Here is an 18,540-nt window from a genome sequence, read left to right on the forward strand (position 1 = left end):
TCAAAAGACATAGGGTGGCTGAATAAATTTTAAAAACCCTTAAATATGCTGCCTACAAGAGACTTACTTAGGCACACAGTTTGAAAGTAAAGGGATGGAAAAAGACATTTCATAAAAATGGAAAGAAAAAAAAAAAAGCTGGTGTAGCAATACTTATACCAGACAAAATAACATTTAAAACAAAGGCTATGACAAGTGACAAAGAATCACCAAGTAATCCCACTTCTGGGTTTTTACCAGAAGAAACCCAAAACACTACTTTAAAGGGACATGGGCAGCCGTATATTCATTGCAGCATAATTTACAATAGTCAAGCTATGGAGGTAACCTAGGTGTCCATCAATGGATGAAAGGATAAAGAAGAGGTGGTACATATATGCAATGGTATACTCAGCCATAGAAAAGAATGAAATCTTGCCACCTGCAACAATGTGGGTAAACCTAGAGGGTATTGTACTGAATAGAATAAGTCTAACAGAGATAGAAAAATGTCATAAGATTTCACTTATATGTGGAATCTAAAGAATAGCATAAGTGAATAAACAAAACAAAAACAAGCTCATAGATACAAAGAGCATTTTGATGGTTGCTGGACGGCGGGGTGGGGAGCGGTGCTGGAGGATGAGTGAAGTGAGGAGGGGATTAAGAGGTACAAATTGGTAGTTACAAAATAGTCATAGGGATACAGAATATAAGAGTACAGCATGTGGAATATAGTCAGTAATATTGTAATAACTACATGTAATATCAGATAGGTTCTTGATTTATAGGGGTGATTGCTTCGTAAGTTATCTAAATGTCAAATCACTATGCTGTACACCTGAAATTAATATAATATTGTATGTCAAATGTAATCAAAAAATAAAAATATTTAAAAAAGAATAACCATGCGATTTTATTTGTGAAAGATAAGTGATGAGATTTAAAATGAAGGATACTCTACTCTTCCCCCACCACTCCTCAAAGGGTTAAAATGATTTTATATAGGGATCTGCAATCTTACCTGATGGGGGAAAGATTTTCAGGACTGTCAATCTTCTCCAGCTCAGGGTTATCCCCATTATGACTGCTTTCAAGTATTTCTTCATTCTGAAGTGAAAGAAATTTTGGTGAGATAGCCTATTTTATTTGTGGGGGAGTTCTAAATCTCTATTTTTCTTTCCCCCAATTTCATTGTTTGGTATTATTTTAATTCTCTAGATAAGCATCATTTCCAGTTTCTCATCTTTTTCGTTCTTGGGTTTTCCCCAACTACTCTGTGGATCTGTTACAGTTGGCCCTTCAGGCTTCCTTTAGAAACATCAAAAATTCATTCTCAAAAGCAGGTATCCTATTTCCTTAATGATGGGCTATTAACATTGTTCTCCTTCTCCTTCCCCTCCCCCAATGATTCACAAAAAGGATTCAGAGTTTGAGCTAAAAGATAAAGAGATCATTTAACAAAATATCAAAATCTCTCTCTCTCTCTCTCTCTTTCTCTCTCTCTCTCTCTCTCTCTCTCGCTCGCTCGTAAGAAATCAAGGTCTGGAGAAGTTGCAACCTGCCAGAGGCCAGAAAGAGAGCTAGAGGCAGAGATGAGATAAACCACCCAGGTTCCACTTTCATGGGCTGGTAATCATATGTCTGTTCTATCACACCACCTCCTGAAGCGGCTGGTTCCTTAGGAAGTGCAAAGTGCCATCAGTGCAGGCTCCAAGCGAGCTGATGGTTGGAAGCCCTGTTCCACAACATGCCAGCTCTGAGTTCTTGGTCAAGCTCACTGAAACTCTGCCTTGATTTTCTCCCCTGAACATGGACCCCATGGCACTATCTACTGCAGTAAGGCTATGGCTCTTTTTCAGCCCAAGACTACGCATTTAATTCTCAAGAAGAGGCAAGACTCCTACTCAGTTTGCTTTCAAGAAAATATTGTGTTAACAAGGAAGCAAATTTGATAGCAACGCAAGGAGAGTATCAAAATGTATTAATGATAACCAACAAGTAGATAATTAGCTGGCCTACAAGGTTCTGTTTAAATGAGTTATTTTACATTTTCACAAAAGGGAGGATAGATTTAGGCCATCTTGCAAAAGTATTGTTAAGGAAAATTTAATGAGTAAACATTAAGATTCCTTGTAAATTAGAACTGAAAGTTGAAAGATGAGCTTTCCCCAGACTGAGGAACAGATAGGAAGTCTTGCAAAATAGGTAAGAGTGACATGCTTCTCAGTCCACTGATAGTTTAAGAAGAGAATTTGCTCCCTGGATTGACAAAAAGTTGTCAAGATAAGTTTTCTTTATTACCCACAATATTGACCACAGAGATAGCAATTCAAAAATGTGCAGTGAATGAAAGAAAATCATGGGTCTTCAATCTTTTTTGTAAATATCTTCCCAAATCTGGTGTCATATACAGAAAGCAAGCTAAATTTATATATTTTTTTCTTTTACAATAGAGTATCATTTCAATAAGAATCTAAATTTTTTGCTTCCTCTATTACTTATATTTTACCAGAGGCTAGAATATATTTTTAATTTCAGTTAATATACAGAAGTCAAAACCAATTCCTGGATTCAAACCAATCTAGTTATTTTCACCACACCACCAAAGCTGTTTCTTCACATTTTCTAGATAATGTTGAACTAATTACTATGGCAATTAATGTTATGTTACATTCCTTTCTAGTTCTTCCTCTGTGATGTTATCACGCCTGAAACACCTGTTGGACTTTGAGCCTTCACCTTATTTAACTTTGGATCTCTAACATATAATACAGGGCCTTCATATAGAGTAATCGCTGTTAGAAACAAAACTTCTCCTCACTGTGAAACTTGCTACTGCTTGTAAAATGAATTGTGTGCTTTCCAACTCGGTTAATCTATTGTTAGTGTGGTGGATTGTATAGTCTCTTATTTCATGACAACCTAGGAATGGAAAAATAACAATAGTTATTTTTTAGGTATAAGTATAGACTTGTCATCTTTTATACCAAGTGATGGCATTTCTCTAACTTACAGACTTTATCCTTCATAAGATGCCCTCAGGGGTTTTCTGCATGGACTTGGTCGTATCGACCCATGTTGCTGTGATCGCATGTCAGGCAGCTGGTGTCAGGTTAGCAGGAGAGTCCCCTGCCAACCAAGTTTGATGGAATATAACACTGGTACCATTGAAATGTGTTGGGAAAGATCTACAGTAGATCTGAGGATTGCTTTAATAAAAACCTGCAATGAGGTTGTTAACCACAAGCATACCTCGGAGATATTGTAGGTTTGGTTCCATACCACTGCAATAAAGTGAGTATCAAAATAGAGCAAGTCATAATCTTTTTGCTGGCGGAAGGGCTTGCCTTCAATTTGTAAAAGATGGAACATCTGTGACGTGCAATAAAATGAGGTATGCCTGTATACTATATAACAATGTTTTACTAAGGCTTAGACAGACCAGTTGTGTTCAAGTGCAGTGGTTTTCAAATTCTGACCATACCCGCAAGAAAAACGTTTACATCATAACACACACACGTTGTGATTTATAATAAGAAATATATACTTGGTCTTTGTTCCGTTATGGCACAGAGCTCCTAAAACCATTGGGATTTCCTAAGTGATGAGAGTGATAAAGATGTCTTCATATTCATAAGAAACCTCTTTTGACCACACCTGAGTTTATGTTAATTAGCAACTTTTTGAAAGGACCTAAAGATGCAGGCTGGTTACCAGGGGAACAAACCATGTAATTAGAGGGTTGGAACTTTCAGGTTCCTTTACTCCACCCCTACTCCCTCGCAGGGCAGGGAGAGAGGCTGGAGATTGAGTTCAATGACCAGTGGCTAATGGTTTAATCAATATGCTTATGTAATGAAGCTTTCATAAAAAATAAAAAGAGTTTCTTGGTTGGCAAGCATGTGGAGATTAGGGGAGAGTGGCTTGCTCAGAGAGCATGGAAAGTCTACGCTCTTTCCCACATACCTTGCCTTATGCATTTCTTCCACCTAGCCGTTCCTGAATTACATCCTTTTATAATAAGTGGTAATCTTGTAAGTAATATGTTTCTCTGAGTTCTATGAGCTGCTCTAGCAAATTAATCTAACCGAAGAAGGAGGGGATCCTGGGAACTTCTGATCTATAGCTGATTGGTCAGAAGCACCACTGACAATCTGGACTTATGATTGATGTCTGAGGGGTTGGGGGATAGCTTTATAGGACTGAGCTCTTAACCTGTAGGATCTAATGCCATCTCCAGGTAGATAGTGTCAGAATTGAGTTAATTGCTTCATAGTGATAGGGGCAGGGGTGGTGGCGGAAACACACACACACACTCAGGACAGACATACTGTCAACCTAAAAATCTGGGAGGCAATAATTGAACAAAAAGCTTTTATTAGGGATCAAAGGAATTGCAATTCATCAAGTACAAATTTAGGCAGAAGCCCAAATAATGTCTTCCACCCAATGCGGGAGAGGGGCTCAGAGTTTTTATAGGAAAAAGGGAGGAAGATGAAGTAAGTTGTATTAAAGAAAAGTTTCATTGGCTCTAGATGAAGTAAGATTAGGTTTGTACTTCATAGACTGGCTTGAGATTCAATCATCAGGCAAAAAGGCTAGATTTGTACTTTATTGATTGGTTAGCGACTTCATCACTGGCCAAATCCAATTTCATCCATTCTTACAAACAGGATAGTCTTATTCTTACTGACTTCTTGAATGTCGGCACTTTGGTCCAGTTTAAAAGAAACAGAAAACAAGACATGCAGGGCAGTTCCTCTGAAATGGCTCCTCTGGCTCTATTTTAATATGGGCCCACTCATGTCATCTTTCACATACATAAAACTGATACAATACACTCTATTTTCTTATTTTTCAGTTACAATTGACATTCAATATTATTTTATATTAGTTTGGGGCATACAGCATAGTGGTGAGATACATTCTATTTTTTAATTATACTATCCCATTGCATTCTTTTCTTTTTACTTATTTATTTTTAAATGCCGATAAACCCACCAACCTGAGTTCACTATCACCATTGTGACCTGTACTTTAAAAGCCTCTTAGAGAGTGAAAAGAACACAAACTTGGATTTGAGTCAGACCCGGGTGGGAATCCCTGGATTCCTTTTTATTTAAAAGTGGCCTTGGCAAGACTTCTCTATCTATAAAATAAGACTGATAACCACTACATCAAAGGATTTTTGTGGAGATGAGAGATTACAATTAAAATGCTTAGAACAATGAAAAGACACAATAATGGCATTTATAGTTGCCTCTTTAATATCTGCTTTGTGGGGATTAAAAAGGGTATAATGTATGCTGACCTGGCATGCTGACCTTCAGTAATTGCTGGGAATTCTTACCCACTCACATATAACAGAGACCCCACATTTCTCACTAGCTGGGCTTCCATTTTCTTCTGTTAAAATGAGGAAGATGTTTGATTTGGCTATGAAACATTACTTTGCTTATACTATAAAATACCAATATAGGTGCTATTGCTTCTGATTTTGAGATGAAAGCTAAATTGCAGCCATGATACTTTTGGGAAAGATTTAAATTAAGCTTCCTGAAAGCTCTAGGAGGAAGAGAGCATATTCAAATAAATGCTTTTTTTTTTCTTTCAAATATTGGTCCTTTTATTCAAATAATGGACAAAGAAAACTGACCACAGACCAACCTACCAATTGCTGCTATATTTCTTTGTTAGGGATTCCTTACGAGCCTCATTGAATTATAAAGTGATGCTCTTTTAAAGTAGGGCAACATGTTTCTTGCGAACTCATATCCTGTTTCTCTTTAGAAACCCTGACTTGGAGCCGCCCCACGGGATTCCCAAAGGGTTAAAAGGGAACCTACCCGTAAACTACCCTACTAGGAGGCTGATAGTTGGAAAAGCCCCATCCCTTCTATGTTCATTTTATTCTGAAGAAAAAGGGTGGCAGTGAAGGGAGGCAGTTGCTCTGGGCCCGACATCACTCACTGTACCTCCATCTCCACGCCAGCCTCTCTCTCATTTCAAAGTGACACCAACCCACATACAGGTTCTCTATGAGTACCTTTCATATGACTGCCTATGTTTTCTCAACAAACATATAATCTAATTGTTTTGTTTCCCCTGTTTTGAAAAAAGACATGTTTCAAAATTGAGGAAACAGGCAAGGTGCCAAGCTTGGAAGAATTTTGTAAAAAAAATTATTTCAATTTCTCTGAAGAATATATCTTTTTAAAAGTATCAATCAACTTTTTAAAAGTACCTACGTTCTTTAAAGCATCAATAGCTAATTTTCAATTGATTATTAATTTTTTTTCTTCCTCAGAGGAGAGATAGCAATATTTTAACTAAATCAAATTAGTTTTCCCTAAAGTTAAGTGAGTTCATTTTATGATTTTAGGGATTCTGGAAAGCAATCTCAGTTCCAACTCTTTTGAAGCGATGGCATTTGGTAATTTAAGGTTAAACTATTATTTATTATATTATCACATTTCTTAAAAGGAAATGTGATAATATAATAAAAGGAGAAGCTATAAGACCTCATTCTGAGAAAAGGTAAGGCAGTTAAGGGGTTGAACCATTTAAAGTATGAGAGAGCGATCATTAACGAGATGAGTTTAAGTTTACGAGTTTCCTAGCATTGTAACTTGAATATGAAAACCTAACAAAATAAATAAACAAGTATGACAAGCAAGAGTCACTGAGAAATTATAGAATGATGGGGCATAAGGGAAGATAGTGGGAAAGAAAGAAAAGGCAACCTCTCCCGGAGGATAGGCCCCTTGGGCCTCAGTCCAGGGTGGTCTTAGAGACACAGTCCCGGAGTGGAAACCATCAGCCTCCGGAACGACTGGCTCTGCCTCCCCATCTCCTTGCTGGAACTCCTGGGGAAAGGGGTAAACCCTTTGTTCTTGTTTGTTTGTTTTTTTGTTTTGTTGTGTTCTGATGTGGAGAATCAGAAGAACTTTTGAAAAACAAGAACCACTTAGAGAATCTATCCTGGGAGCAGATTCCTAGCTGGTTGATCTGCTCTGTTTGTTCCATCTCAGTGGCCCTGTCCAGCACATCTTGTCTTTTCATTGACGTTGTCTGAAGAAGCCAATGCCTAAAGAGTCCTTTGGATAACAGGGCAGTCAGTCCCTTTTTAAAACAGCAAGTATTTGGAGGGTTAAGGGGCTGTCAGTCACTCATCCTCCATGCATTGCTGTGAACCGGCTCATTCAAATCTTCTCCTATCTCTAGTCCAGATCAGCTGCCTTGGGAAGGGGCTTTCGAGAGGGAGGAGTGTGGAGAGGAAGGTTTTGGGACATTTTGTAGACTGAAGCCCTTTCAAAAAGAAGGGCTGGCTTGACGAGATAGGCCTCAGTGGTCCTAAGGCTTTGTGGAAGTGAGAAATAATTAGAGGAAGATGGGGGAATGGGTCCTACATGAAAACTTTGCCTATCGCGAAAATTTTTCAGGTTCTCTTTTATCTAAGATCTTGAATTTCCCAGCTAGCATTGTTGGTAATTAGTTCAATGTTTTTTTACTTGTTAAATTGGTTTTTAGAGGCTGGAATAATATTCTAAACACTTTATTATAATATTTTGTTTATGGGGAAATATCTTCTTAAAAAACTGTAAACATCATGATGTTTTAAGGATGATTTGCAAGTCTGTAGTTCTAAATCAATTTCCTGGGTTTAGGCTCCATGTTAGAATTGTTTCCATATGGCCCGTAGCCTTGCTTTGATATATATGAAATCGAGCTGAATAGACTACCCAAATTGGACTTATCAAGTACTTTAGTCAAGCCGATTTTTTATCGATCAAAGAACAAAGCCAACAGTGGTCTTACTGTTATTACCTCTTTTTAGCTCGCTCAGTGAAAATACATTCTCACAGATTAATATAATTATGCTCTCACTCCCCTGAATTTTGGACTTTGTATTAGCCTAAAAGGTCCACATCCACTTTAATGAATTTTCCTTTATCCCAAGTCCTCACTCCTACGAATATAGGCCTATGAATATAGCCTCTAGGTCAATGTGACCAAAGCGTTGTCCTTGTACCATCTGCATTCTTGTCACCAAATGTGCAAGTTAAGAATTCAGATTCCTGGACCCCTCCTCCAGATCTCCTGAATCAGAATCTCTGAGGATGGGCCCGGAGAATCTGCATTATTAATAAGCTTCTCAAGACTGCAGTATGTAGGAAATCTTGAGAATCTTCATTCTAGAAATTCTTCAGAGAGCTTGGTTGGGGGCTGCCCCAAAAAATTTGGTGGATTTTCCAAATCTCGTATCAGTTCTAAGAATGACTAGGCTTCAAACATCATAAAAGGTGAACAATGAAATATACTTACAGTTCATACAGTTCTCTTGTTGAGAATCAGAAAGGTAAATGACAGCTCGTGGGATTCAAAGGAGTGAGAAAGCAAGGAACTGAATTTGGTCCTGATCCATTATCATTTGGCAAAATGGTACATATTTGAGATTAGGAGAAACTATTTAAGACCTGACTCTGACCTTTCTTCAGCTCCTTTTCATCTTTTACACAGAACATCCTATCTATAAAAATAGGACTAAATGGGAAACTAAAATTACTAAGAATGTGCTCAATCTCAGGCTTCGTGCTAGGTGCTTTCCACATATTTCTCATTTTATCGATCACCTGTAAGGTTACTTATTTATCATCATTTTGCAGAAGAGGAAATTTAGAGTATGAGAGATTAAGTAAACTGCTAGTTAGATAGATTAAATAAGTAATTCTTAGATAGGTTAAGTTAGATAGTTAAGTAAATTGCTATTAAGTAAACTGCTAGTTTCAAATTCCAGTTCCACCACTTACTAGTTATATGACCCTTGGGAAAACTCCTTAACTCCTCAGAGTTTCAACAGCATCAGGGATAAAACAAGGGACATACATCATCTTCCTCACAAGGTCCTGAGGACTTGAGATGAAATCAGGTCCACATAGCACCGGGCACTCAGCATTAGCAACACTTCCCTCATCTCTCCGTTCCCTTCTAGTCTTGGCTTTGTTTGTTTGTTTTGGTAGATTTTTATGAAGGAGCCTGTTTGCTCAGAAGCCTGAAAAGGCCTCTGCTACTTTAAACCACTTTAACAGGTGGTTTAACAGGAACAGCACTGTTCATTGGCACTCGTAGCCAGTAGCTCTTCCTTCGTCCTGAGGGTTCATTCAGGAAAAGGGAATTCTCATCAACCTCTGGCTTCTTTCCAGCTCCAAAGAGGCTGTGATGTGAGCAGCTGGGAAAAGCAGTCCCTATGAGTCATGCTTTCAGCTTCCAGCTGGCAACATCACTATTGCCAGCAACCACTGCGAATCTTCACCTTTCTACAGCTGGGCTTTCCCAGACCATGTCAGTGAGCCCAGCGCATGGCCACATGCCTGCCACATGATCCTGAGAATCGCAGCGGCCTTGTTACATTCAGTTTGCCAAGTTTCTGTAGACTAGAACAACAAGGATCACCCCACCAGGAAGACAGAACGCCTTTTTTTTTTTTTTAAATGAGTACTCTGGTAATGATAAAATCATCTTATGATTTTGTTGCAGGTAGTGAATGACTCTAGTAGCAATTATGAAAGGTTTCATTTTACAGCTTTTTTTTTCCTGTATGCATTTATTCTTGAGGGCAAGGAGGCGCATTTATCACAATGTTATGATTTGCTCTCCTAGACTGGTTGTAGTTTCACGTCATCTTCGAGTTCTAGGCTGAAAGCCAAAAAGATGTCAGAATTGTCACCCAGAATCACAAGCAGCAGTCATCGTTCTTGATGTCAGTCAACTTCCTTGTCCCCTTCTTAACAATTAATGGACCATGCAGACATAAATTTAAACGTTTTTTTTCTAACCTACCTTTTTCTTACTAGTTTTCTTATGTACTTTAGAATGATGCTTTTCCTGTTATTCTAACCAATGTAACAATAAATTACATTTATTAATCCTAAATTGATTTCTAAGTCGAGGACTTAGGGATTTAGTGCATATACGTCCTTTCTTCCTAATCATGTTGTTCATGACTGTATGGATTCTGCTCACACTGCTTCTCACAGCCTTGGTCGTTAGAAGCAGAAGTCTGACCAGCTTCTGTCTGCCAAACTGAGGAAGTCTGGCAGCTTCTGTTCTTACCCAGTTTCCTCTACCACCTTGACTGTTAATATACATGTTGTTGTGGAAAGTCTTTCATTAAATACACAAACAAAGTAACAGTAAGGAAAACAACAACAACAACAACAGAAACCCAGAAGGATAATTGTAACAGACTTGTGCCTGTTTAATAGCACCTATTCTGTTGGTGATCCAAAACACAGAGGGACCTAGCAGTTTAGCAGGATGAGTTTAGAGTCTGAATTAAATAACTGCAGAAGGAAGAAACCAAACGTCTGGTTGTCAGAGCTTCCTAGATTCTACTCAACATTTTCCAACCCCTCCTTTGCTTCTGCAGTGTCTATTTTTACAAATGTGTAAAACAGGAGTAAATAATAAATCTAGCTATGAAAACCTTTTGTCTTAAATACCTTAAACTCTTCCCTGAGGAAAGGTGCTTTATGTTTATTAACTACATCTCTATTTTTTACGACAAATAAAGCAGTAGCACTTATTTTTATTGTCCACAATTATTGAAATAATTCACTCTAATTCGGATTCTCATATATGAGAAGCTCCACCTACTTACAGCTCTGATGGCATTGTTATAAAGTGTGCAGGTCATAAATATCTTGTCTAAGATGGGCAAAGGAAGTCACAGAGATATGAAGTGAGTTCAGATCACATCATGAGTCAATAAAAATGGCTTGAGTTTAGAGGCTAGATCTGGGCTCCCGTGTGCTTGACATTCTCTGAAGCCCGCGATAACAAAAGATTACGGTGATGCTCAGTTTAAATCCCCCGCTCCCTTTTTTTAATGTCATTTAATGATTCCACAGACTTCCTGGATGTCAAGTCAGATGAATTTTAATTACATTTAGCCATTTCCAAAAATTACTATTTCTTTAAAATAGCTAATCAAGACTTAAAAATTGCAGACTGTTTCCTAACTTAGGAAGATGTGTGGTGCAATTCCTCCAAACATGAGGCATTCTGAAACAGCCATGACGATGTCCTAATCTGCCCAGAATACAGCAGGATGTCTAAACACATTACAGAATAATGCAGCTTGCTTTCTCTAAGTCTGCTGGCAACTCTAGTTCTCACAATATTTCTGCCTCCAGGAAGAAAAGCCTAAGACTTGCTTTCTGCCTGGCTCCTTGATGGTCAGTGGAGTCTCTCTGGGGTCCTATGTTCGGACACATTAGGAATTGATGATGGATCTGAACTGTTGCTGCAGTGCATTTGAGCCCATGGCCTTCTGGCCTCTATCTAGTTTAGAACCATTCAGTCTGCCAGATATTTAATTTTCAGTGAGGCAGGGGAAAGGGGACCCATCTTGGGTTGCTTTGCAGCATTATATATTTATAATTCATTTTATCTGGGTTTTTAAATATAATGTTACTTTACAATTATACAGTGCTTGGTAATTTTCAAATTTTCATTTGATGCTCAAAATAGTTTTAGGAGGCAGTGATGTTATCTCCATTTTTACAGATGAGAAACTGAGGTGTAGAGAGGTTATATTGCTTAAATCCACGTCTGCCTGATTTCAAAGCTTATGATCTTTTTTTTAACTTTTATTTTGAAATATTTATAGATTCACATGAGGCTGCAAAGAAACACACGGAGAATTCCGTGTATCCTTTTCCCAGTCACTCCAATGTCAACATCTTACGCAAATAGAGTATAATATTAAAACCAAGAAAATGACATTGGCACAATCCACAGAGCTTATTCAGAGTTCACTAGTTTTACATGCACTGTTTGTGTGTGCGCGTGTGTGTAGCTCTATGAAATTTTGTCATGTGCTTTTTATACATAAACTACTCACTGTTCTACTAATTTTAAATATGAAGTCAGATTATAGGAATGACTAAAAGACTTCCTTCAATAAAACAGTATCTACCAATAATTATGTACACGACCAAACAGTTTTTCATATCTAGTTACAACTAAGAAGAAAGAAAAGGAAGAAATCCTACAAACCCCAGCTCTCGGGAGCACTAGTCTATGCTACATGCCTTTATGGGCATATTTTCTGAAGGTTATAGGTATGAAATAGGGGAACTTGATTTATTGATAATTATGGCAGCAATAGTCTCTCATGTTGAAAATTTCCATCAGTAAAAGGAAGGTGATCTTACCTTGCCTTCGAATTTAGTCTCATCATCTTCCTTTTCCAGGGAGTTCGCATCTGTCTCTGCATAAGGTTCTTCAGATGTTTTCTGAAGAAGACCTAGAGGGTCAAAGAAAACCAGCCATTAATTTGGCGACTTGGTTTATAAATAATTCAGAGTGCTTAGCCTGACTTGGACAAGCAAGTGGACTGTGTTGAGGCAGTTGATTAAAAAAGCTAAATTGAGCTGCTGTGGTGACTTCCAAGGCGGTGGATGCAACTAGAGGTGAAGGAGAGATACAGAAATGAAATAGAGTCTTTTACCCCAGGCACTTGACATTTGATCTGAAGAGATAAAAGTCATATCCAATACCACATGAAATATCAAAACACAACAAATCAGTAAACGTAATGTGGTAAAAGTGATAGTGTTTCCATCATTCCCATTTTTAAAGTCCAGCTAAAGAGTCACTCTCTTTGTGAAGTCCTCTGACTTTCAAACTTCATGGATTCTTTTATGCACTACTGCTTGAGCATTTATCATTTGTACTGTAAAATATTGCACTTGGTGTTATTCTTAGATTAGAAGACCAGATTCAATTCTAGGTACCACAGTCTATTGTATGTGTTACATATTCCTTATATGGTAACTAATTTGTGCTTATTACGAAAATTTGAAAAACAGTAAAATCTTACAACTTAAATACAGCCACTTGGTATATTTCCTTACACATGCACATGCACGCGCGCACACACACACACACACACACTCACGCTATGGTTATAGAAGGGGATGTCTGTGTGTGCCTTAGTCAGAAAGAGTTGTTGCTAATCTGAGGATCTAACAGTCAGATTCCATAGTTGAGAGAAGCACATTTATTAGTGTACATGATGGAGGGAAGAATCAGGTGGCTGAGTCAGAAGGGAATTGGGCTTCCTTGCTCTTTCTCTCTTCTGTCACTTTGTCTCCCTGCTCCCCTTCCCACAGGGTTCTCAGATACCTGGGAAAAATCCTTTCTTCAGGCTCCATAGCCATTGGTAGTAAGAGTAGTACTTGGAGAAGAGAAGCCCTGGTTGCATCTTGAGGCTTTCTAACCCAGCTTTACCAGAAAGCTACACTGGGGATGATGGCTACACGACTAATAAGGAAGTTGTACTTCAAGTTCTTATTTGTCACTGTTACTACTCTTGTATATATAGTTCCCTTGGGAAACTCACAGAATACATGTGATTAGCTTGAGACAGGATTTGAGCATTTCTAGGTCTCATGGCCAAAATGCCATCCATCTAATGCCATTAATATAGCACCTTGATTTTTATTTGTAGTTGTCTTGATGGAAGTTGACCATCTAACTTCCAGAGGCCTCTCAAATCCCCCAGATTCTGTGAGCCAAATGGAAGCAGCTGGGCTTTCTATGGTTTTTTTCATAGAGGTTATGTTAAAATCTATAGTGAAGTACAGGGTTTGCTGCCCCAGGTTATATGACCACTGAAGCTACTTTATAACAACGGACAGTCCTTTGGTCTCCTCACTTTCTGCAGTATCTCTGTAAGCTGAGTGATTTCAGGTACAATAACTCGATACAAGAAATGCATACTCTGTAATTGGTGACGCCCATGACTGAGAAGCACCTGCCCTTAACACTATTAAGTACAGTGGCAAAATTAAAGGCAGGACTGTGGGAGCCATACTGCCAGCTTTCGAGTCTTGCTCGTTCATGGATGAGACACATTACAGAGAAATCTCTGTGCCTTAGCTTCTTCATCTGGAAAGTGGGGAATAATAAGAAAGCCTATAGGACTGGGTTGCTATGAAGCTTTAATGAGTTAATATATATAAAATGTTTGGATCACTGTAAGCACTCAGGACATTTTAGATATTATTACAGTCACATGGAATTAAAGTTTTTTCACATTTCTTACAAACTTCAAAGAGATTAAATGTTGTACCCAAGATACATAGCTAACAAGATTCAGAGCTGACATTCTGGCTCCCATCTCTAAGCTCTCTGCCCATGTACCTTACACTGAGAAATATAATAGTTTATCTTGGCACAGACTCAGTTACTAAGTAATCAGACAAATATGTTTGAAAATCCTGTTAGTGACCTGCCTGAGTCCACACTCAGTGGTTATGCTCCAAAACAAAAGTATAGGATTGTTCTGCAAAAATGAGCTAGCTGTCTCACCAAGGTCAACGATATCTGTTCAAACATGATGATCTATTTACCCTAGGAGGGGTTACCCTATTATGAAATCATGTGTTTGAAAAGCCAAGAAACAATCCATCATTCTTGCTTTATTTACTTGTAATAGACATATACATCCCTTAAAACAATGAGAAAGGCAAAGTCATTAAAGTGAACATAATTTAGTTTGGGGAAAGAGCTTTCGAGAGGTCAGGAGAACCAAGCCATTAGAGAAGAATTTCTCTACTTGTCTAAGTATTTGTGTGTACCTATGGTATGTGTGTATAAGTGTGTCTGACTGTGCGTGTGTAAGTATGTGTGTATTGAGTGCGTGTGTGAGTGTGTGCACATAGAAAAATTCAGGAAAGAAATGCACTGAACTGTTATCAAGGCTTACTTTTGAAAAGCTAAATATATGATAAGAGACAGGGGACTATAAACTGCACTAAATGTAAAATTACCAAAGAATCTCATCATCTTCAGACAAATAACAATTGAAAATTTTGTTGCCCAACAAGGAAGTTTTTCAGCCTGAATAGAAATGACACAAGATGGCAATTCAGATCTACAATAAGGAATAAAGAACACAAGAAATGGTGAAAGAAGGGTAAATATAAAATAATATATTGTTTCTTTTTTCTTCTTTTCTCTTAATTTTTTTAAAGGTTATGTGATTGTTTAAAGCAAAAATTATAACATAATATTTGGGGACTTAACATATGTAGATGCAATATTTATGATAAGAATAGCACAGAGAATGGGTGAGGGAGGCATGTGAAAGCATATCATTGCAAATTTCCTATATTACATACATTATATATTACACAAATTTCATATTTTACACAAAGTGCTATAATATTACCTCCAAGTAGATAGCAATAAATTAAGAATGGATATGTAATCCCTAGGAGAAATATCTGGGAAAAAATAATGCAAAGAGATATGTATGCTAAAGAGCCAATAGAGGAATTAAAACAGAATACTAAAAAAATTTGCTAACCCAAAAGATGGCAGGAAAGGAAGAACCGAGGAATAAAAAACACATATGAGACAAATAGACAACAATTAACAAAATAGTAGCTCTAAATCCAACTATTTCAATTATTACATTATATATAAATAAACACTCCAATTAGAGGACAGAAGTTAACAGAAAATATTAAAAAGGCAAGATCCAACTATATGCGGCCTATAAGAAATATACTTTAAAATAAGAAAGAGAAGTAGAAGAATGGAAAAAGTATATCCGGCAAGCACTAAGTAAGCATAAGAAAGCTGGAATGGCTGTACTAATAGCAGACAAAACAGACTTCAGGACAAAGAGTTCTACTAAACATAAGGAGAGGAAAGACATTTCATAATAATAGAAGGACCAGCATATCTAGAAGATATAACAATTTTGAGTATGCATGTGCTTATTAATGGAGTTTCAAAATACATGAAGCAATAAATAACACATACATCATGTCCAAGAGCAGTTTATCCCAAGAATGTATGATTATTTTAACATTTGACAATAAATCATTGTAATCCACCGTATTAACAACAACAACAAAAAGAAAACCATACGATCATCTCAATATATAGCACCAAAAAGAGCATCTGAAAAATTCAACGATTATTCATGATGAAAACTTCATCAAACTAGGAATAGAAGGGAACATCCTCAATCTGATAAAATGTATCTGTGAAAACTTACTACTAACATCATACTTCAAAGTGAAACATGAACTATTTCCCTTAATATTAGGAAAAGACAGGGATATCTGCTCTCCACTTATATTCAACATCGTCTTGAAGGTCTCTGCCATTAGAATAAGGCAAGGGGAAAAAAGCAGAGAGATTGAAACAGAAGAAGGAAAATCATCCCTATTTACAGATGACATGATTGTATTTCTATACAGAAATATATTCCTATTGAGAGTTATATATGGTAATTCTATTTACTGTAGGGTTAAAAAACATGAAATGCCTAAGACCTTTACACTCAAAACTGCTATATTGCCAAGAGAAGTTGAAGAGGACCTAAATAAATGGAGAGTCATAATATTTATGAATTGGAACCCTCAATATTGGTATAACAATTCTTCCCACACTAATCTATATATTCAGTTCATTCTCAATCATAATCCTAGCAGAAATCAAACGATGATTCTAAAATTCATATAGAAATGAAAAGGACCTGAAATAGCCAAAACAATCTTGAAAAAGAACAAAGTTGGAAGACTTACACTACTTGATCTCAAGGCTTAGTAATAAACTAAGACCATGTGGGATTGGTGTAAGGACTTACTTATTTTTAAAAATCTTTTCAAAGAAACAACTTTACTACTCCATTGATAACAGTATCTGGTAAGACTTTTAAAGGTCCTTAATGAAGTCTTTTATGCTAATGTTATTTGTGCACTTATATTATTCCTCTGCTAGACTGTGAGCTTTACCTTGCATCCAGGTACTCAGTTTTATTGAACTTTATCAGTCTTCAGTGCCTGCACTATTTCATTTCTGTAGTTTGTTTTAAATAATATCTGTCAAAACAACCACATCTTAAACAACCACAATCTTCAGCCTCATGAGCACTGATGAAACACAAAGCTTTCTTGCCCAAATAACCTACCCGAGGCAGAGGGCTGGCTGGTTTTCGGTGACACCCATTTTGGGGAGGATTCAGGATGGGGAGCCACAGGTTGCACTGGGCGAGTCTGTCTGGCTGCCAGTTTCATCAGACTCATTTGCCTCTTGCGAAATATTTCCTGTACATCACCCAGCTTCTGCAGGACTTTCTGGGCTTTGGCCTGCAGGAACAAAGCAAATCATGAGCAGATCACTCTGCACTGAGCCTGAGGACATGATGCATTCTGTTTCAACCATCTTCCCTCCTCCCCATACCCTTAACCTCTTTCAGATGACACAGCTCTGGGCATCCATATGCAAGTCATCGCACGTCTTGCCTTGCACCAGAATTGTGCTTCTAAGAATCTGCATCTCCCACTTGAGTGGCAATGATTATATCCTTCTCACTGCTGTATCTCCAGTGCCTGGAACACTGCCTAGCATCGAGTACTGCTCCGTAAATATATGTTGTGTGAGAAAATGTTCATTAAGCCTTGTCCATTCATGGTAGAAAAGGATGCCATAGGCCATGGATGAAAGGCATTGGGCCAACTTACCAAACAAGAGAATTTAAAAATAAGAAATGTACCCTGAGTAAAGGCCCTACTGGGTTTAGAAGAGTTCAAGTGTTCTGGAGGAAAGAGTTGTCTAAATTCTGAAGCAGGATGAAGGAAACCACAAACACCTGTAATAAAAAGGCTACACATTTAAATGTTATTCTGTGTGACTCCTTCATATACAAGTAGAAATAAACTGAAGAAATACCAGGGGAGGGATGAAACTCACAGGTGTTCCCATAACTGACGATGTGCTCTAAGGCAGCGGTCCCCAACATTTTTGGCACCAGGGACCAGTGCTCCTACGAGAATCTAATGCCTAATGATCCGAGGTGGAGCTGAAGCAGTGATGCTGGCGCTGGGAAGCTGCTGCAAATACAGATGAAGTTTTGCTTGCTCGCCTCCTGCCCTACAGCCTGGTTCCTAACAGGCCAAGGGCCATTACTGGTCCACAGCTCCAGGGTTGGGGACCCCTGCTCTAAGGCAGAGATTCAGGAGAATAAGAAACAAGACCTAGATGTCTTTGAGTTTCACCAAGGCCTGAATTCAGCTGAATATATTTCTTCTGACCTTGCTCTCAGCATAACATCCCTCCAGTTCCAGTAAATCAAGGGAAGTGGATAGCCTTTTCTTTGTCATGCTGACATCTATCTTGTGGATGATTTTAACCACCAAAGAAGGGACCCAGAATTAAAGGAGCTGAAGCACTTTAGCCATGCAGAGTGCTCTGAGGATGTACGGGCTCACCTCACACCGAAGAAGGCTGCCACCTTTGCAGCTGAAAAAGTAAATTTGTCTTTTTTTATGCTGGACCATCTTCTGAGGGAAATAACCAATATCCCTGAGACAGGATTCAAGTGTCAGCTATAGAAAAACTGTTCCCCTACAGACTTAGGGCCCTGTCAAGGCTGATCTCTCCACCAAGATCTGGGGCTGGTTTCACTCTTTGGAGGGTCTGAGCGCAGACCTGCACTGTCCATACAGTAACCACTAGCTACGTGAAGCTACT

At 38.1% G+C, this 18,540-nt stretch overlaps 1 protein-coding gene across 1 annotated transcript in view; it reads right to left on the reverse strand.

Annotated features, from left to right (window-relative positions):
- Positions 1 to 18,540, reverse strand: part of MCF2L2 (MCF.2 cell line derived transforming sequence-like 2) — a 190,589-nt gene that overhangs the window by 83,519 nt on the left and 88,530 nt on the right. The window contains exons 13-15 of the mRNA XM_039850564.1: positions 16,979 to 17,156; positions 12,201 to 12,292; positions 1,004 to 1,089 (exon numbers count right to left, since the gene is read on the reverse strand). Of these exons, the coding sequence (XP_039706498.1) occupies positions 1,004 to 1,089; positions 12,201 to 12,292; positions 16,979 to 17,156 (356 nt within the window). The remainder of the gene's footprint in view (positions 1 to 1,003; positions 1,090 to 12,200; positions 12,293 to 16,978; positions 17,157 to 18,540) is intronic.

This window comes from Pteropus medius, unplaced genomic scaffold (assembly GCF_902729225.1).
Source record: "Pteropus medius unplaced genomic scaffold, Ma_sr-lr_union100, whole genome shotgun sequence".
NCBI lineage: Eukaryota > Metazoa > Chordata > Mammalia > Chiroptera > Pteropodidae > Pteropus > Pteropus medius.